Genomic DNA, 22,126 nt, shown 5'->3' with positions numbered 1-22,126 from the left:
ATTCTGTTTTTTTTTTGGTTTTAAACATAATATTTATCATTATAAATTAATTATTTCTCTTTAACAATTAACTGACCTTCTCTCGCGCTTTGTCCTAATAAATACAACTTGTATGCTGTTTATTTTTTGTGTTTTTTTGCAAAAAAAAGGGAGTTGAAATAATTCATTTAATTGAATAAGACAAAGAAAAAAAAAAAAACTGAAGAATATATATGTACAAAGTAACCAATTAGGGGGGTGGTTTGGGGGGATGGGAGTTTGTTGTATCTAAAAACAAGGTAAGTATTAATCTAAGTGAAGGGAGCGGGGAATAAGAGAGAATCGAAACTAAAGCGGAAGTGGAGGGGGAAGGGGCGCAAACTCAAAACGTGGTTGTACGATAATGTATGCTGTTATGTAGTGTGTATATAGATATAATATGTATGTAATGAACGTTAGACACAGACAGACACACACACACACACATACAGATAGATTTAACAATTGAATTTAGCAATCGCCTAACAACATCTTCTTCTCCTCTCTTCGTCTCTTCTTCATCGCTCTACTCGTCTAAGTAACTCTTGAACAATCAATGCGAACAACTTCAACTACACATGAGTATGTATATATATATGTATGTTTATGCATACGTATTTGTATGTATGTATATGCTCTAGATGCACTATGTATGATTAATTCATTTGGTTAATAAGTAACTGCTTTCGCCGCCATAGAAGCGAAGCTCCTTTTCCATCTTCCATCTTTCTTCTGTCCATCTTTCATTTAATTTTACGTTAACAAACAATTACCAATTGGCATTCAACATTATGTATATATGCTAATATGTATATGTATATATTTTGACATGGAATCTTACTTACGTTCCACGATTCAATTCTCTGCTTTTCTTTTTCCACTCTACTTCTGCATTTTTGCTCTTCATCCTCCATCGATTGTTTGTTTGTTGTTTGTTGGTTTTTTTTGGTATATGAATAATGATATAATTTATGCTATGCTCTCTCTTGAATTGACATTATTTTTCTTTTCCTTTCGTTGAAACACTGAATCGTTCGATTTAAAATAAACTATATCGCACACACACACACACACACATATGTAAATACACACGCACAACACAAGGACTGATATGTCTGAAATGAGTTTTTTGCGATCAAAAAACAATGTTTTATGTTCTCCCCTCTCGCTTGCTCACGTTCTTCGGTCCCCTCTCTCTTTTTCCCATTCTCCATTCTCCATCTCTCTCTCTTTGCTGCGATCACTCCCTTTCTCTTTCTCATTCATAATTATGCTGCACAAGAACATTATGCTTAAATATACATATTTATATATATATAAATTTTGCGATCATCTTATATGTAGGCGGCGTTTAGAGGTTTGGGGCGGAGTGGGAAGTGGGAGGGGGGGGGGTGTACAGTGTGGTAATTAGTTCAACTAGATGCTAATAACATTAACTAAGAAACTGAAAACTGAATTAAAACAAAACTTCCGCACGTGTAAGCCAGTTTGCCTGGAAGCGGCAGACGAAGGCCGCCGCCTCCCCATCCATTCTCCATTATCCATTAGTTGTGGATTTGGGATTAGATTGATGTGATCCAGCTAGCCCAGCTAGGGCTCGGACCACCAGGCCTACACGTTGAGGCACTGTTACATGCAGCAGAGGAAGCGGTGAAAGAAACTTTTGGCATTGCGGCGCACACGATTGGCCCTTAGCTAACAGATGATGCCTTGATCCAAGCTCAAGTTGTTGGTGGCAGCAGCAGCGGCATTCTTGGCAGCGATCACCACATGATGATGATGATGGTGGTGATGGTGATGCATGTGATGGTGATGCAAATGATGCGCTGCCGCTGCTGCCGATCGTGTGTTCAACAGCAATGCTGTGCTGCCGTTGTTGCTGCTGCCACTGCTGCTGCTGTTGTTGCTGCCGCTGCTGTTGATGGTACCATTGCTGTTGCTGTTGCTGCTGGGACTCGGACTTGAGCTGTTATTCAGCTGTTGCTGTTGCTGCTGCTTCTTGTGCACAGCTGTCAGCGGCTCGGAGGCACGTCGAGTCTTGTTGCCACCGACGCTGTTGTTGCTGCTGCTGCTGCAGTTGCTGTTGCTGCCGTTGCCGCTGATGCTGCGCCGCATGTTGCTGCCAGTTGTTGTCGCCGTCGCCACCACGCTGGGCACCGAACATTTGCGTGGCTGTTGCAGCTGCAGTTGCGCACTGTTTGACGGGGATGCAGACGTGTGACAAACACCGTTGCAATGCTGGACGCTGCTGTTGCTAATGCCGGACGAACAACAGTTGTTGGCCGCCTCGAGCTCCTCCAGCTGGAACTTCTTGACCAGCGCCTTCACAGATGTCGCCGAGCTTGCCTCCGTTGCTGGCGTCTTGCGTATGACTTTGGGCGTGGTGGGTGCATCGGGAAACAGCGCCAGCGTGGCAATCACTGTGGACTCCTCCAAGCCATTGCTGCCAATTTGTATGGTCGCTGTGCTGGCCACCGGTTTCTTTACAAACGTCGCCGTATATGTGTTCTCCTTATCCGAATCCGAGGCACGACGCGTTGGCGTCACAATCTGTGTGGGCTTTGCACTTAAGATTGCTGTTGCTGTTGTTGTTGTTGTTGTCGCTGGCGACATGCTCAACGTTTGCGGCAGTGTGTGTATGGCTGTAGTGGTCTCTGTGCTGGGGCTAAGCTTGTGGCTGTTGCTGTGACCGTTGCTGTTGCTGTGGCCGTTGCTGTGGCCATTGCTGTGGCTGGTGGCAATCGGTATCTTGGAGCTCGAATGGGCTCGGCTGTGACCATTGTGCGTGGTGGCTTTGTTCGGCGTTATTTGCTTGCTAACTGTTGTCGTTGCTGTTGTGGTTGTTGTGCTCTGTTTTGGCTCCTGCACTTGCTGGTGCTGCTGCTGTTCCAACGCCTCCTCCTCCTCCTCAATAACATCATCATCTTCCTCCTCCTCCTCATCATCATCCTCATCGACGTCGTCGTCCTCCTCCTCTTCGTGCACATAGTCTGCATCGTGCTGCAAGTAAATTTGTCTATCCAGCGCGCACTCATCCTTCAGCCAGACATGCTCCAGGCAGCCGGCGGCATTCATGCGATCGCTAAACAGCAAAAGAAAAACATTAATTCGAATACATTCCCCATGGTGAATAGCACTTTTGTACTTACTTTGGCTTAATTCGCAATGCGCGACGTATAAAATCGATGGCCGCTTGGGAGACGCCGCCAAAGAGATTGTCGGGAAAGGTGAGCGCACACTGTGAGATATTGAGGAAGGTCTCCTGTTTGGTGTCGCCACCGAAGGGCGAGAAACCCGACAGCAGCACATAGGTCAGCACGCCCACCGACCAAATGTCTGTGAGCAGCGACAACGGTTCATACTGCAACACCTCCGGGGCCACATAGTCCGGAGTGCCAGCCATTTCACGCACATTGATGCCCTCGCAGACGACGCGCGAGATGCCAAAATCGCAGAGCTTCAAGCCATCTAGCAAGTAGAACGAACAGTTACGTTAGTTAGTTAGTTAATGCATGGTAGGATGGGGGCTGATGTGATTGATACTCACCTTCAATGCGTTCGCCTGCCAGCAGAATGTTCTGGGGCTTCAGATCCAAATGGGCAATGGAGCGATCGTGTAAGAACTTGAGCGCCTTGAGCACTTCCCGCATGCAATGACGCGCCTGCGCCTCCGTTAGACACTCCTCGTTGTCTAGTATTGTTTGCAACTCGCCACCAGTGGCACTAGAATGAAAAGGAGTTCCAGTTAGTGTGGTGATCAGGCAATGGGTAAGTTAGGTCAACTTAGTTAGAGTAAGTTATGGAGGTCAGAGAGTCAACTGGTCAGGGAGTTAGTAAGTCAGACAATCAGGGAGTTAGCCTCTAGGTCTTTTAGGGCAGTCATGAGGTCGGGGAGTCAGTCAGACAGGTAAAGAGTAAGAAGAAGAGTAAGAGACCAGGGAGTTAGGCAGTTAGTCAGTCAGTAAGTCGGGCAATCAGGAAGTTAGTCAGACAATCAGTAAGTCAGTCTGTCAGGAGGTCAGAGAGTTGGGCATATGGTTGCTTAGGAACTCAGGAGGTCAGAGAGTCAGGAAGTTAGACAGGTAATCAGGGAGTCATCAGTTGGTTTGGAGTCATTTTATCAGGGAATCAGACACTCGAAAGTGTGCGCAGTTCAGTTTTTAAGTCAATGGAGGTATCGGGATGGGGGAAATGAGTATGATACTTACAGCTCTAGCAGCAGCGCCGTGTCGGAGCGCGTCTCATGCACCGCATTCAGATTGACAATGTTGTCCTCGCCCTCGCATAGCATTAGGACGGCAATCTCGTGCTTGATCTCCTTGTCGCTGCTCTGTGCGCGTCGGCGTCGCTTTAGGAATTTCGCCGCGAAATGCAAACCGGTATTCTTGTGTATCGCCCGACGAACAGCCGCAAATTTGCCCCTGCAATAGAACAATGGATAACAAAACGGATTAGTTGTATGCTTATTTCTCTCTTTCTTTCGGTGTGTGTGTGTGTGTGTGTGTTTTTTTCTTCTTTCATATATTTACATATGTATGTATTTTGTTTGAAAAGAGCAAAACCGGACTGGTGGCTAACTGACTAACTGGCCAACACACTACAAACTCACAACACGCTTGCGGCCCACACGCACCAAATGCTTTGGTTTTGGCCCGAACCAACCGACTTAGGCTGGCTTTCATTCATAAGATTGCCCAATTGTTGGACGAAAACCGCAGCTCACGAGACATCCAAAGTGACTCAACGCGACTCATCACAGAACCAAAAGCCAAACTCTGGCCACGTTGAGGCTGGTAAGAGTGTAAGCAAGGAGAATAAGAGGGAGGCGGAGAGAGAGAGATGGGGGAACAACGTCAGCGTAGCGTCGCGTCGTCGAAACGCCTTTGACAAAGTACGTGCCATAATGAAGCAATTGCGCTTCCGGCAACCACCAGCAACAACAACAGCAACAGCAACAGCAACATCAACAACAACAGCGACAAATCTGGCATACCAAATAAGTAAGTAAGTAGTTGGCCAGCGGCATCGTCAACGGCAACGGCAAACGGCAGCAGGAGCCAGCGGGCAGATGGGACAAACGGGACAGATAGACAGGCAGAAAACAACGACAACGACGACGACGACGCATCACGCAAGCCTCGAGACGACATCTCTTCGCTTCTAACAAGAATGCCCCAATCCAAAAAGAATGGACACCACGACTTTGCGTTACTCTGTAATTGAGCAACATTTTTCAATTGCATCTAAAATTGTTTGAGGTTGTTGTTTTTACTCTTAGAGTTTCATTAGAGACAACAAAATTATTTACATTGCAATTCTTTGATGAAGATTATTATTGAAAATACATTTCAATAAATTACATTAAATTATGCTGATAGTTTTAATTATTATAAACATATTTCAAATTACATTTTTATGATTTGATCACATTACATTTTGTTTGGTCACACTTGATCTTAACTCCCTCTTTGTCTGAAAACACAAGTTCATTATATATATTTAAAACTAGCTCGATGTTGTGTATTTTAATTGACAATGAAATAATTTGAATATATATGTGTATTTCTGTGATACAAATATGAAGAGTTATATTTGGTTCATTCAGTTCAGTTAACATTTATATGGAAAGTGCAGAGTATGTCTGTTCCGATCTGGCTGGCTGCCTGGCTGGAAGAGTGCAGACTAGAGACTAAAGATGGGGCAATGCCATAATGAGCGACATAAGCGGTAAGGCTGTCGTCGCCTTCACGCTGGACTGGTTTCTAATTGTTGCAACGTCCGCTCACCCGCTGTCGTTGTCGCTGTTTTGGCCAACAGCGGACAACGCCTTGCAACAGAGATGCTTGCAGCATGCACACAGTTTGCAGCTTGCAGCTTGCAGCGGTCGCTGCAACGTCCACAAATTGTCAAATGTGTCGCTCGAGGTGCAATCGAGTGGCAAGTCTAAGTGAAATATTTTCGTGCTTGCCACGCAATGAAGATGCATGTGATGTTGCTGCTACGGTTGCTGCCTGCTGCTGTTGGGCTATTCAATTAACGCTGGCAACATTTGCATACGCTATATACCTTGGCAACATGTTGCCAAGCCCTGTCAACATTCCGCTTGCAGGTGCATTTACAGTTTTTAACCCCCAATCATCTCTGCTCCTCTCGCTCGCTTTAATTAAATAACTATAGCAACGGCAACTAATTGGGCAAGGTCTTGTTGTTGTTGTTGTTGCTTTGGCTGATGGGTCATAAAATGTTGCTGTTGTTGCGTAAGTTGAAGCGACTTCCATGCTCTCTTCACTGCCCAGAGGCAGAGGCATCAGCGACTTTGTAGCTGAACTTAACTGGAGATGGAGGCGTGGGCGTGTGTGTGTGTATGTGTGTGTGTGTGTGTGTGTTTGCCTGCCCAGCAGCTGGTTGAGTGAACTTTTAAAGGTTAGCCTAAGGCCTTGTCGCAGGGCAGAGGTTCCACTGTGCACAGTGGTGTCGTGGTGCTTCACTAGTCGTGGTGTCATTGCTCGTTCGACTTCGACTCGGGTTCATGGTTGAGTCCATGTTGTATTGTTGTTTTTTTTTTGGCCAGTTCTGGCCACTCCCACGCGCATTGCCCTTTTTTGAATGGCTCATTAAATCGATTCGAATTGAATCGTATATTGAATCTGGCGCGTCACAGTTGTCGCTCGCTTAGAACAGCACTTATTACGGCATTTAATAGCGTTCAACGATCTCGAGAGTGTGAATTTGACTATCGAGTGTATTGCGTGAGAGTGTGTGTGTGTGTGTGTGCGTGTGTGTGATTCGCCAAAATGGTCAGCTTTTGGCGATTTTGACAAACAGCCAGAACACGTCTTTGGATCCATCCCAGAGATTCGAGTCTCAGAGTTTCGGCACATACAAGGCATTGTTTCGATCTGTCGATCTTTGATCTCTGTTCTGCTCTGTTCTCTTCTCTTCTCCCCTCCTTGTGACGCACAATTTGTTGGTCGGCATGCGACCAAATAAGGTGGCGTTTAAAAACGCGAATAAAACGCGTCAAGCGTGCGCACGTGCGCTTCAACATGTCGTTCTATGGCTAAATCGGAGCAGAGCGCAACAAGAGGGAGGCAGGGGGGCAGCGGGGGAGGGGGTTAAAAAAGATTTGCGCAAGCAGCATCAATATTTACATTCGACGTTCTTTTTTTTTTTGTTCGTTTCTCTTTCTCTTTGGCTGGGGGCGAGAATGGAGCATGGAGCGTGGAGCGTGGCGCAGTAAAACGATTGCACAATTTGCCTTGTTTGTTTGGCTGGCGTTGGAGATGGAGAGGAAGGAGGGGAGAGCGGCGGTGCTGCAATGTGCAAAGGGGGTAGGAGCAAATACATATTTGACAGCGCTAAATGAAATCAACAGCGAGTTGTTGTTGTTGTTGTTGCTAGCAACGCAGATCAAAGAACTTCAACGCACCGAACAAAGTAAATGGATTGCAAATTAGAGAGTTGACTTTGCCCGTTCTTGAGATACTATCGATTAAACCATATCGCTTAATATTGTAGTTATAGATTTGTGCGAAAGATAAAAGAACATGTAAATTGCTTTAAAAAAAAGTTAGTTAACTTTGCATTGTAATTTACTTTAAGTTTTATTTATCTTTCAAAGATCGTTTGATCGATAGTATGTTTTGTACAGCTATCGATAACACTTTCGATAACCAGCAGTTAATCAAACTAATATTTTTTTAGTACACGTATTGATAGTCCTTCTTAACATAAACTAAAGTTAATGTTTGTTGCTGATTTGCTTTCATCGATAGTATTTTTTGGCATAGCTATCGATAGTCAGCAGTTGGTCCTACACAATTCGAAATGCTTCAAGTATTTCGCTGTCTTCGTCTTCTATTTAGCTGTAGATGCTTTGCTTTTGTTTACTTGCTCAATTGAATAAACAGCACAACTTCTCTCGCATCGCGTTGTCGACACAACTGCTTTGAAGTCTGTGGCGTGGTTTGCAAGACTTTTAATACATATACTATGTACTACAACTACTAGTTTACTAGTAAGCATTATAAATGAGCGATAATGTTGGCAACAGCATCCGGCACTTTGAACTTGTTCTTTTGCCACGCAGTAGCTGAGTGTCGAGTAAGCTTCATGGCTGGAGCTGAAGTGTGTTGCCATTTGTAGGCATCAACAAAATTGACTGTTGCTGCGGGTCAGTTTTGAAATGAAATTACGAATTGCAGTTGCTGGACTTATTTGGCTTTGGGTCGAGTGTAAACACTGAGATCTCCTCGAATTAAAAAAAAGTAATACAAAAAAATGCAAACAATTCGAATGCTAACAATCGTCGATGGCGCCCACCCAACCGGAACAGAATAGCAATAGAATAGCAACAACAATGTCACACTACGCAAATTTGAATTGCAAATGAGTAAAACCGTTTTGTGTTAACAAGGTGCAAATTGCTAGGCGGGTGTTGCAACCAAAAGGTTAGCAACTTGCAGCTCTAGTTGCCCAAAAGCGGCAGCGACACACATCAGACTCTGGGGGTGGCAAGAGAGAGGGAGGAGGAGGAGACTTATGTATGTATGTTGCTTCCGTGTAGGTGAAAAATGCATTTGTTAGTTTTGCCACAAAAGTGCACTCTCCCATTCCCAAATGGTTGCAACACACTCCGCAACAACTTCAACAACTGGCAGCAGCTAAAGAATCTTTCTTGTTGCCTTTGACAGACGACGATATGACGACGATGACGATGACGATGACGATGTTGATGATGACGGTTGGATGCAAGGATGCGAGAATGACGACAAAGTGTGCTTAAAGTGCTTGCCTCTTGTTGCTGCAGTCAGTGCTTTTAGTGCAACCGGGTGCATTGAACCGTAGAGTGGCGACGATGTCGCCGCCGCATGTTATGCGTGGAGTGAAATCATCTGGCAGGCAGGCAGGCAGGCAGCAGGCAAATAGTTGCCCTTAAGGTGACTAACTAGACATACCCCAAAGGCAGTGTCGCCCATTTGGCGGCTGCCTCACTAATGTGACAATTAAATTGGCCAGACCAACAACAACAACAACAGCAACAACTACGACGACGACAATGCAACACACCAAAACAGCAGATGATGACGCAGTGCAACAAACTATTGTAGCTGCAACAATTTGCGATGCGTTGAACTTGCTTGACCCACACAGAATGTCAACAAAAAAAAACAACAACAAAAAAAAAGAAGACAAACAAACCAACGTGAAGAAAACAAAACAAAACAAATCGAAGCGAAGCGAACGCAAAACAAACAAAACAAATCATTCAAATGCATTCGAAATTCAAATTTACACAAAACTGTCTACAGTAATCGCTCGACAAACACGACAAAGACAATGCGCAGCAGATTTTCAATTTTGAGGTATTATTTGTAATTGTCGTAATTACGAGTTGTTCTGCACAGAGAGAAAATAATTTAGACTGAAAAAATCTTGATTTAAGATTTTTTCGATCTTAAAAAAAGATTTTTAGATTTAATTTTAAGATTAAAATCTTAATTCAAACTGTGTTCAAACTCTTCTCTGTTTTTATATAAAAATTAATATTGTTTAATCTTTACATTTGAGCCTTAATCAATCAATATCAAGTAACATATATCCAATCTAGAATTAATCTAAGCGTTTCACATATTGATTTAAGAATTTGCCTTCTTAGTTCAATTTTAAGATTTTCCATTCTTCAGACAAAATTATAATCTTAAATTTCAAGATTATGCAATCTAGATTTTTTTGTAGATTTTCGATCTTGATTTAAGAACAAACAATAAACAATTGATTTAATATTTTATTGTTGATTTTAGCACGTTTTTTCTTTCTGTGCATCTTTATTATTTTTGCTAAACCTTTTGCCACTTTACATCTATTTCTCTCTCTTTCTCTGTCTCTCTCTCTTTCTGTTGCGGTTGCTCTGTTTTTCCTCTTCAAAGCATTCTAATTTCCGATTTGGATTTAGTGTCATTTCATCATTTCGTACGTTTGTCATTTCGTCGGCTTTCCCCCCGTCTTATTCCATTTTGCAAATTGACATCAATAACTTCCGTTAAATGTGCCAATTGTTAATGCGTCTTAGCAAACACGCAAAAACTTTTGACGCTCGCTGCCATTTTTGGGCAGCTCAAAAACAACACACACACTCACAAAAAAAAAAAAAAACGGGTAAAAAACGCGTGGGCGTTACGCGCGCTTTGTTTTTAATTGTGAACAAATTTGGTCACAACACACACAAAAAAAAAACAAAGTAGCAACAACATTCGCTTAATGTATACAATTAATTTAATAATTTTGTGTATTGCGTTTTCGTTTTGGTTTTTTTTTTTTGTGAAAATGCGCTAAATAATTACGCATACGCCGCTTGAGCCAAGGATTTCACATGTTTTGTTTGCTTTCATTTCATTTTCATTTCGTTGCTTGCCTGCGAATGCAAATCACAATTCGTAAAATGCAAAATGCAAATCCCATTTAAGGCAACAAGAGCACAGCTCTTCTCGTTCCTTCCCCTTCCCCTTCCTCCTTGCTCCCTTCTCCCTCCACCCACCACAAAAGCCGCCTTGCATCATCAACTGTGATTTTAATTAAGCTCATGTCAAGGCACTCCAAGGGGTTGTCGACGCCTCAGCGTCAAGTCAACAACAGCATCCAGAATTCGCCATTCAAATCCACATCCACAATCCTCACTGGGACATGTGCAGCGACAGTTTTTCGCCACAAAGAGAGAGAGAGAGAGAGGGAGAGCGAGAGAGAGAGAGAGAGAGAGAGAGAGAGGACAGAGAGAGCGAGAGGGATTGCCTTGGCTTTAAACACTTGACATCCTTTCCATTATGCATAGACAGGAAGCACGCGCTGCGAAGCGAGCACAGTGCCTAGCGGCAGTATGCAAACAGCTCTAAAAATAATATACATATAAATATCTAGGCTGCCGAAAAGCGTAAACAAATGGCATATTTGCAATTCATGAAAACACTTTTATTAATAAGTCAAATGATATTCAGTTTCATTTGTTTTGCTTTAAAGTTTTCCATATGAAATAGAATATGTTGAGATTTATTTTTAATAAAGAATAAGAATCTCAATTTCTTCAAATATCAATTTGCATTTATATATAAGTGTTTTGCAGTCATTTAAATGTATATATATAAAGAAATGATTGCTCTAAATTGCCTGTTGAAGTTTTTGCTTTCTAATTTAATAATTTCTAAAAATTGCTATATTTTTTTTTTGCAATTTTCAAGTGGCAATGTTTAAAGTTGTTCATATAAAATATATATTTTTGCTAAAGATTATGAAGTTTGTCAATTTAAATTTATATTTATTTTTTGCAATCAACTCAATTGAAATAAAACTATTTCTTTAAAAAAGCTTGTGAAATGTTTGCTTTGCCATTTAAGTAAATTTGTAAATTTTCAAGTTGCACTTTGATTTTATGCGCCTACTTTTGTGTTGCACTGTATGCATTGCACATTGCTCACAGCGGGTTATCCTGTTACATCCTTAAGCGCGTCCCAGTCACACACACACACACACATAGGTATATGGATGGAGCTTAAAAGCCCATTCAAAGCCGACACCGACACTCACTTGAAATTGTGTCAGGCTCGTTAGTTTGCCCCATGCTGCTGCTGCTCTGACTCTTCCCCCGCTTCCGCACTTACTCTTGGTTATTCTTGCACTCTTCCTTCCTTCCTTCCTTCCGTTCTTCCGTTATGAGTTTCTCTCCTCTTCTCAGCTGAGTTGGCTTCCATTTGAGCGAACAAGAGATTGCTTTAGGTGCACATTTGTAGCACAACTTTAATTATGATAAATTAGCTGGCAATTGGCAGCAGGCGCAGCAAGAGTTGCGAGTTACGGTGGCAACAACAACAGCAGCAGTGGCAGCTGCCACAACTTCCACTTCAGCTGCTGTTATCCTTGAGCTGCCACACAGTTCACGTTGTTGTTGTTGTTGCTGTTGAGATTGCCTGTCTATTGATAAGACACATTCCGCAAACTTTATGGCGACTGTCTTTTTTTTTGCCGCCGCCGCCGCTGAGTGCCACATGCCACATGTCCATAACGTTGCCACAGAGTCGCAAAACGAATTTATTGGTCATTGGCAGCTGCTGCTGCTGCTGTTGCCGTTGTCTGAGATTTGCTTTTGTTATTCCCCTTGCCAAAGTTCTTAGCTGTCGACCTTACATTAAACTCCTCTTTCCCTTTCCCTCTCTCTCGCTCTCACTCTCTTGCCAGTGCACTGATCAATTGATAGCCATGCTGCCGCATGCCACATGCCACATGCGACAACTTGGAAGTGAACAGATCACGCTGCTAACAAACTTCAAACTTCGATACACACAATGAGACATTGTGGAGATTTCCATTGCTGCGCTGTAGCTCATAAAACGCAGGGCGACAAAAGACGCCACAACAACAACAACAACAACAACATGTTGTACGTGTCATCAGCACATAATCAAGGTCTCAAGTAACCAAGCAGTCAACAGTCAACAGCCAACAGCAGCAGCAGCAACAAAGTTTCATTAACTTGTGTATGCTTTATGATTATTGTTGTTTAGTTACCCTTTCTTTTTCGTAGAGTATTATACAGCCTGAAACTTGATATGCTTTGAATGAAACTTTGACTCAGGTAAAAGCTGTATTTAGTATTTATTCAGTATTTTTGGAATAAGGAAACACAGAAGAAAACTAAAGCTTCTACTTGGGAATAAACTGGATTGAGAATTTTGTATCTAGTATTTTATTTTAAGAAAACTTTGACTTGGGTAAAAGCTGTATTTAGTATTTTCATCAAAAAGGAAACGCAGAAAAAGCATTCTTAATTGAGGGCTCGACTAAGGTAAAATCTGTATATAGTATTTTCAGAAAAGGAAATGCAGAAAAACTAAGCTGTATTTAGTTTGTTATATATAGTATTTCTTTGACTTAAGTAAAATACTAAATAAAGGTTTTACCTGAGTCAAAGTTTTACTTAGTAAAAGTTTTTTCTGTTTCCTTTTTCTGCAAATACTAAAACAGAAACAACTTTACTAAGTGAAACTCCGACTTAGGTAAAAACTTAATTTAGTATTTTGTATATAGTATTTCTTTAGTATTTCAAGAAAACGGCATAAGTTGTATTTAGTATTTTTCATCTAGTATTCATGTAGTATTTTCAGAAAACGGAAACGTAGCAAAAACTATAATTATATGAAACTTCAACTTGAGTAAGAGCTATATTTAGTATTTTGTATATATATTACTTAGTATTTGGAGAAAAAGAAAACGCAGAAAATACTGTTTATCTGTGTTTTGCTTGAGCTGTTTGGTAAGCGCATTCAAGCTGCGCCTTGGCAAAAACATAATTTTAACTTGTGCTTATTGTTATTAAAATATATGTGTGTTGTGTGTCGTTGTTGTTGTTGCATGTTGATAATGCGGATATGCCTAGAGAGGCAGGAGAAGCAGTTGCCAATGCCGATGTTGCTGCTGCTTTGCATGCAGATCGTCGCAGTCTTGAACGTTGTCAGCATTGTTGAGTTTCTTAGGAAATCCACAAGAGAAAGACCAAGTTGTTGCAGCTGGCTGGCTGGCTGGCTTATGTGGCGTATGTGTATCATCGACTCGGCATCAACTGTCTGCAAGTGAAGGTCAAGCGAGCGCATCATTTATAAGCCGATTACGCGTTACATAAGCCGCCAATCGACAATCGACCATCGACCATCGGGAATCGGCAATTCAACGTTGCTAACGGTAGTTTGCTTACACTTTTTTTTGGTTCGCAACTATTGCTACTGTTGCAGCAGCTATAAGCAGATTAGCGAGGAGCCGCAAACCAAAATCTCTGCCTTGATTGAAAACGCTTCGTTATCAGCGTCTAGAGCAAACTAATGAGAGCTAATGCCTCAAGAACTTACGAGGGAGCAGCAACATCATCAGCAACAGCAACAGCTCAAGTAAAATACGCAATCAGCTTAGAACATGACTTGATTTCTTCCTGTTCCCATGGAATCATAACTGCAGCTTTTGAACGACTTGCAGACACCTTTTTTACACTTTAAAGCGGCAGTTAAAAAGATTTATTTGCTTCACAGTTAACAATTAACATTAAACAACAATTGTGAGTCGCACATTGCATACAAATTGCTCAACAAAAATCATTTTGAAATGCGCAAAAATCCTTTTTTGACTCAATAAATGCTACACATATTCCCACACTTGAAAACATTAAATTGCCGCCATAAATACATGCAGATCTAATGCAATAAAACTCGCAAAATGTAGCCAGACAATCATCTCAATAAATAAATAAATACGTTTTTCAAAAACCAGTCAAAATGTATCTACAAGCAATCAAACAACGATCATTATCGTAAAGTAACTGAAGACTTCTTGACAGCTTTGTTGGATTTATGCGATTAAATTGAATATAACATCTTCTCAAATGACATGTTATTAAATTAAAGTAAATGGTTCTGGCATAAATTGCGCATACGCTGTTGCCAAAGTTCAATAAATTCCCTTGAAAGTTGTCTAAATTTATTTGAAGCCACAAACACAAAAATGTCTTGAACTCGATCGTAAAGCAGCTCTTAACATTAATACCAAATATTCTCAAATGTTAAGTTGCAGTAAAATATTGTTGAACATAGTGTGTTTGCGTTGTTGCCAAACTTCAGTCAAATCTTTTAAAACAGAGAGTTAAAACAATAATTTATTAAACTTTATTGTAAAGTAGTTGTAGTTGTTGTATTGTAGTAACTGCAGAGCTTTCGTCGAGCTAATATAAAATATTCTCACATTTTAAACTGTTAAATTGCAGTCGACAAAATGTTGTATGCTGTGTTGCCAAAATTCAGTAAATGAACTTAGAAATATCGGAAAGTTAGCCAAACATAGAAAACAAAAATAAAACAATGTTTGTTGTCACATCAATTGCGTTGGTTCCAACAAAGTGACAAACTGAACCAACATTTGAACTGAGTCAAAGTCCGAGCTATGCAACTCTGTGAGCTAGTTCAAGCGAAAGATCAAATGCAAAGAGGCAACGGGAAAGAGGCAGAAGGAAAGAAGGAAGGGGTGTCACATGAAATTCCATGGCAAGTCAGAGCAACAACAACAACAGATCATTGCTGTGCGCTGAGTCATCAAACGCAGGTGACGCAGTTCGCTGCCGACTTCGACTGCGACTTCAACGTCGACGTCGCATTCACACAGCACCCAAATGTTGTGTGAGTGTGTGAGAAGGGGAGAAGACTGTGTAAGAAAGTGATGCTGCAGAGAGCAAGCAAGAAGCGTTCCCATTGCATGAGTCATCATTATGCTAACTGTTAAATTTGCTGTTTCAGTGGCAAAACTTTTTGTGGCCTGCTGCTGCTGCCTTCCAAGAAGCCGACGCCGATGCGGACGTCGACGTCGCTGTCGCTTTGGTATCTTTGCTTGACCTATGATGTAATCGACACTCGGTTTGGCTTGCCAGCAACTTGAAAGGGTCGTCCAAGGCCGTCTTCACTGTTGTTGTTGCTGTTGCCGCTGCTGTGATTTTTGCATGTTGCGTGTGGGTTGCTGATGCCGTTGCTGAGATGCTGCCGTTGTCGCTGCCGCTGCCGAATTGAGCCCAAAGTCAAAACCAAGGCGCCAAGAGCCCGCGTTACAATTCTCCCCTCCCAACCCCACGTCGCTGTTGTCCGTTGTCTTCCAGTGTGTTGTCGTTGTTTCAGTGTTTCGTCGTGTAATTCAACTCTTTGAACTTTAACGCTTCGTTAAGTTTCACGCATGCAGATTTCAAATGCTGCCCATGTGCGTGTTTCTACACGAATGTACGTGTACGTGTGTGTGTGTATGTGTGTGCGGCGTCCCAATTCTGTCAATCAACTGCGTTTTTTGTGGGTGCCAAGCGTTTTGTTTGGATTATGTTAACCACAAAAGGCCAAAGTCAAAGTATTATTAACAACAACAACAGCAACAACGATAGCAACAGCAACAGCAACAATTTGTAGTTGCAACAAAGGGAAAGGGGCTGCCTCGAAAATGCAACTGCAAATTGCTGTCAAGTGAGCACTCAACTAACTGCGATTCACATTTAAAGTTCACTTCAAGATCGCGCCGTTGCGCTTCTCTTCTTCACTTCTTCCCCTCTTCCCCCACCCTATTTATTTGGCCAAATGAATCAGTTTCAAAATGAAGCAACCTCAATATACTATACAATCAAAGAGGAGACTTAACACACGCTATAAAAAAAAAAAAAAAAAAAACAGTCATCAAAATGCATTAAACACGAGTCGCACAAAAATGTGCCATGGCCCAACCGGTTCGCTTCAGTACTCCCCCAAAAACAGCAGCAGCAACAACAACAACAACAACAACAAATTCAACTCCAAGTTTTGGAATTGGATTTGGAGGAGCTGCCTCGACTCTTGTTGTGAATGTTGTTGTACCAAAATATTTGTGTGCAATAAGAAGGGCATTGAAAACTGTTCAACTTAAAAGCGATGTCTGCTAAGCATCAAGTTGGATTAACTCCAACTCAGGCCAAGAGCAACAATTTTCTAGTTGATTATAGCTTTATTAAAATCTTTTGCTCTCATTTTACGTTTATCTATATTTCAACAAAATCTATCCTTAGTTAAATACTATTTTTCTCTTAACATTATCTCTATTTATTTATTAGTGCAACTACATTATATTAATAAATATTTTATTTTTCCATCTAGGTTGTTGGTTCATCTTTTATGTCTACTATCTTGTTGTTATCAAAATCTTTCTATATTATTATATTTAACTGTCTGTTTAAGTATTTCTCTATTAGCTACTCTCAGTTTACCAAAATATATAATTAATGGAATTTATCTTGTACCTATTCAGTATTTTTATCGATAAAGAGTTTTTTATACTTTACTATCTTATTATTATCAAACTCTTTTAATAGTTCATTATTATTAAATTTAACTGAATGTTTAAGTATTTCTTTTTTAACTCCTCTGAATTCATTACAATTTTTAAATTTTGTAATTAATGGAGTTTATTTTATACCAATTCAGTAATTTTATCGAATAGCAGTATTTTATATTTATATGCTAAATTTTGTGCATCTTTTGAATTATTTCATTTTATCTATTCTATACTTTTCAATACAAATGTTCCCCTTTCCTTTAATTCTTTGCAGTACCTAAATAATCTTTTTTTTTGATTGTTTTAATTTAGAGTATAACTGAGTTCTTCACTTGTTTCTGTGCTAGTTTTATTTTGTACTTAGGGTTTCTTGGGGACAGAGGTCAAGAGTGCAGCGTGACAAGCTTGCAAGGGGGGGCGTGGCGTGGTTGTGGGCGGATAGCGTGAGGGAGCTTTTGCATGGCGATGGTGGTGGCAACTCTGCTCTCCATTGTTGCAATTATGCTAATTTTGTGTTGAAGCCTGGGAAGCAGCAAACACAACAACGACAACAACAACAACAACAACAGCAGCTTCAGCAGTTGAAAAATAAAATGGAAAAGTGGAAATGAAATGCTTTTCACACATGAATGCGAGCGAATGCATTGCACATCACGTCCAGGGAGGGAGAAGAAGCAGGGATGGCGGCCATTGAAAGTCTTTTTTTGTTGTTTTTGGTTTTGTGTTTTCTGCCTGCTGGCCGCCAACGTTTTGATGGAAACGAGTTTGCTGTTGTTGTTGTTGTTGCTGGTGCTGCAGCGACGTCGCGGAAAATGTGGGAAATTCATGGAAACAATTTTTCGTTGTTAAAGTAAAGTCGCTTTAAAAATCTCAGTGTCTCAGTCTCAACAGTCGCGACAGAGAATGCAGCCTGAAGAGAGCCAAAGTTTTAGCGCATAATGAAATACAGTGCGCGATTTATAGAGCGAGAGAGACAGACAGACAGACAGACAGAGAGAGATAAAGAGAAGTTTCCCCTGACAGCTTTTACTTTGTTGTCGTTGTTGTTAATTGCTTGGCCATTGGCCCCAGCAAAAAGGTTCTCACGACGACGATGACGATGACTGCCGGTTAGTTGAGCCATTAGCGCGTCTCTTTAGCCAGAACTCAAAAGACGGACAGACAGACGGACAGACAGACAGTTGTGGCTAGCCAACAGATCAGGCTGGCAAAAGTTGGGGGCCAACTCTGGGTGGCTTTCCGAGCTGAGCTGAGTTGAGTTGAGCTGAGGCGAAAGATCGTGGAAAGCAAAAGCAAAATGCCGCCGCCGACGTCAGTCGTCGATTGAATTGTTGACGCTGCATTTCAAAAGAAGGAATGCGCCTTCCAGGAAGAGAGACCATTGCACTGCATAGTGAAACTAAACAGACAATAAGAGATAGAGAGAGACAGATCATCAATTGGTGCCGACAATGAGCCAAAAGTGCAATTAATCGTTTATCGGCGAACATGCATCAACATGCGCGCGAGTCTCATTTGCCAGGTAGGTGAAACAGTCTTCGATCGTCGTCGTCATGATAATCAATTGCCTGTCTCTGTCTTCGTCTGCTGCACTTGGCACTACTGGCCGTCATAATAAAACTCAAACTCAGTTAATAGAAATTAATGAAAAGCTGCAGCGCAAAAGCAACACACACACAAATAAATTGTGTGCATATTAGAAAATAAATGCAAAAAGACAGAAACAGAAACAGACAAAAACACAAACACAAACAAAAAGCAATTGCAATAGCAATAATAATAATAATAATAAAATGAGAAAAAATTGTTAAATTACCAGACACGCAACCTCAAAGTCCAAGTGGTTGTGTTGTTGTGTGGAAGCCTGTCTAGCCTGGTCTGATCTCCATCTGCAGCTCCAACTCTAACTCCAACTCTAACTCCAACTCCAACTCCATCTCCGGCTCGACTCACTAAGCGACTAACTGACTAACTGCCTGACTGACTAACTGACTGACTGAATGTCTTGGCCAAGTGAAAGAAAGAGTTAAGACAGCGTTGAGCCTTTCTACTTGCCACCATTTGCACGCAGCGCGTGCGTTGCATGCAACACACAATACACTAGACAATCGCATTCGCACAGTAAATCATTTGTGTGTGTGTGAGTGTGTGCAAAGCAAATGCTTAATTATCGATAGCTGCACTTTGTAATAAATGAACGCACACATATTTACGTACTATCGATAGTAAACCGATTTATCATACAAATTAAACGATTGCTGAAAACTATATTTATTATATATGGATGATTTTTACTGTTTTAATATTTTTATCGTTCTCCTGTCGTACTATCGCACTTACGTACTATCGATAGTAAACCGATTTATCATACAAATTTAACAATTGCTTGAAACTAAATTTATAATACATGGATGATTTACTTACTCATTTAGAGATTGCAAATGTAAGCATAAATGTATTTATCGTTATCCTGTCATAATATCGTACTCACGTACTATCGATAGTACACCGATTTATCATATAAATTTAACAATTGCTGGATGATTTGCTCATTTAAGAACTTCAGCGCTAATCATTAATGTATTTATCGTTATTGTGTCGCAAAAACATTGCATTTTATGCGACCGTTGAATATCGATAACTTATCGCTTGCACTTTAAAAGCAGAGCGCATAGATGAACTCTCAACTAATTAGCGTATAAAAAGAAAAAGCATGTCAGTCGCTGATAAATTCTCTCTCTCCCTCTCTCTGTGCAATCGATACGCAATTATCGATCGCACAGCTCATTAAAAAGATCTCAAGTCACAACGCAGCACAACAATCGATAACCTTGCCGGGTTTCATCGGTCAATTGAACGGTCGTAGAACTCACGTTGGAATTTCGCTTTTTGATGTTGTATTTTTCGTTTCTTTGTTTTTTGTTTTTTTGACTATGGGCATGGACAATGCCCCCGGTGGTGCTGTGCCACGCCCCGAACTGTGTGGCACGCCCCGTGTGAACGCCAAATTAATTGTGAATTAATTATTTATTTATTTGTTGTGATGATTGTTGCTTGCGATGTTTTATGTTTATGTTTTGCACTTTTGCAGTTTTACAACTTTATTTTGCAGTTGAAGGAAGTTGACACGACGACTGACCAAGATCATGGTCAACGTTGATGATCAGTATAATAATCAGTAGAAGCAGATGATTAATATGATGCTGCAGTTGGGGAAATGATGATGATGATGTCAGCGCTAGTCAGTGGCAAGCAGGAGGCTCTTGAAATGGGTCAACAAACATGTGCTGACCAGCCAAGTCAGGCATTCAGGCAGCTAGGCAGCTTTTACTTTACGAAAATTGGCATTGGATGACTTGCAGCAAAAACGAAAAAACACGAAAAAAAAAATGTGTTGCACGCTGCCGCATTTTGTGGCAACTCTCGTTTACCATTTGCCGCTTGAGTTGAAGTCGCAAGTAAAAGTGAAGTGAAGTGAAGTTTTATTTTCGATTTACTGTCTCGCCACAAAGCCTTCAACTCATCTATTTTCTCTCTCTCTCTGTCGCTTAGTGGGTGACTGGGTGGCTCCCTCTCTCTCTCTCTCTCTTTCGCTCTCCTGACTCCTCTTGTGTGGACAGTTGAATTTCCGTTTTGTTAATTGAATGCAGCCCAGCCATAGTTTAACGCTTGCAACAAAGAGCTGGCATTGGACTCATTACGCCTCCGACACAAGGGCGCAATTGCTAGAAGGAAGCGAAGGAGGAGGAGTAGGAGGAGCAGTGGAGATGGGAATGCAACTAGAATAGGGCTCGGGACAGCGACTGGGCAGCATTTAATGCGCGTCACGTAGCAGCAAGCAGCAGCAGCAGCAGCGTCGTTGTCGCCCCCAATCCCCCAATCAGCTATGCCACGCAAAGATGCCCATGCAATACGTGCGTGCAACGCGATGAAACCAATCAATGCAATCAGCGAGAGGGAGACTACTAAAGTGGGAGCAGGCAGCGGATGCACTTATGTGTGCTTGTGTGTGTGTGTGTGTGTGCAGGGGGTGTGGGAGGGTCACTTGGCGTGACGCCTTGCCTCGCCACGCCGCGTTGCAGCAGCAGCAACAGAATGAGGCAAAATCATGCGTAAAGATTTCTACAACATGTGCCTGCATTCTCAATGAGTCTGTGTGTGTGCAGCACGCGTTGCTATTTCCGTTCTGGACAACAACAAAAAGGCAACCAACACACACACACACATAAATAGAGAGAGAGAGAGAGAGACAGCAATAATCGCTGCTGCTGCTCTGCAAATGGGTCAAACGATGAGCGGCGTAGGCCTGGATGAGTTGTTGTCCAAGTGGATTTACTCAATGGCCAATGTCCATTCATAGCGTCGTCAACTGTACAGTTAGCACACAGACACACACACACACACACACACACATACAAGAAAGCAACGAAGACGAAGCAAAAAGGAGAACCAGAGATTCCACTTTTGCCCATAAGCAGCAAATTTAATTACTATCAATTACGATATCGCCGCCTGTTATCGATAACATCGAATGTCCATTTGTAAGCACCAACAACAGCAGCCGCAAACTAGCTCCACACATGAGCAATGAGCTTTCATTAACCAAGATGGAAATCTTGAGCAAATTTGTTTGCATTAATGCAGGCATTAAATATATCATTGATTAAGACAAATGTTAAACAAAAATCATTCAGCGAAAACATATATGACATTGTTTGCTTTAAAAGTGTGGCCATATTTAAAAAAAAAAAAAACTAAAGAACAAGTCATTTAAATACTAAATTAACTTTAGAAAAATTTAAATGACTCGGGAATTAACTGATTTGTGAATATGCCTATAGAAGTACTTTAGTTACTGAAATGTATTATTATAAAATGAATATAAAACATTCAAAACGACGACTGTATAAAATGCCTGTCGATAATTATTTATCGTAATTAATTGCTGGTAGCTGGCTGGGCATCAATTACGCTCTCAATATTTACAAAGAGATTTGATCAAGTTGCAATTATGAATTATTCACAGCTGATCGCATTGATTTGCTGCTGGGCTTGTGCTTTGGATTTGGGTTTCGTTTACTCGCCGAGTCGAGTACAGTGAGTGTATTGAGTGCTACTGTTGTTGTTGTTGTTGTTGCTGTTGCTTATCTCAGGTTCAGATTAATTCATTCAATCAGAATCAGAATCAGCTCATTGATCAATTTGATCATTCATCGCATCGCATTGCATTGCCAAAGTGAAAAAT

General features: G+C 41.3%; 1 protein-coding gene across 3 annotated transcripts in view; it reads right to left on the bottom strand.

The window, feature by feature from the left end:
- Position 1: 1 nt before the first annotated feature.
- LOC132796885 (death-associated protein kinase related) overlaps positions 2-22,126 on the bottom strand; it is a 65,466-nt gene continuing 43,341 nt past the window's right edge. For all 3 annotated transcript variants that reach the window (XM_060808227.1, XM_060808229.1, XM_060808228.1), the window contains exons 3-6: positions 4,227-4,439; positions 3,566-3,741; positions 3,168-3,486; positions 2-3,100 (exon numbers count right to left, since the gene is read on the bottom strand). In XM_060808227.1, the coding sequence (XP_060664210.1) occupies positions 1,714-3,100; positions 3,168-3,486; positions 3,566-3,741; positions 4,227-4,439 (2,095 nt within the window). In that variant the 3' untranslated portion in view covers positions 2-1,713. The remainder of the gene's footprint in view (positions 3,101-3,167; positions 3,487-3,565; positions 3,742-4,226; positions 4,440-22,126) is intronic.

This window comes from Drosophila nasuta, chromosome X, assembly GCF_023558535.2.
Source record: "Drosophila nasuta strain 15112-1781.00 chromosome X, ASM2355853v1, whole genome shotgun sequence".
Taxonomy (NCBI): domain Eukaryota; kingdom Metazoa; phylum Arthropoda; class Insecta; order Diptera; family Drosophilidae; genus Drosophila; species Drosophila nasuta.
The sequence above is the reverse complement of the archived record's forward strand: the minus strand, read 5'-3'. Positions and strand labels throughout refer to the sequence as shown.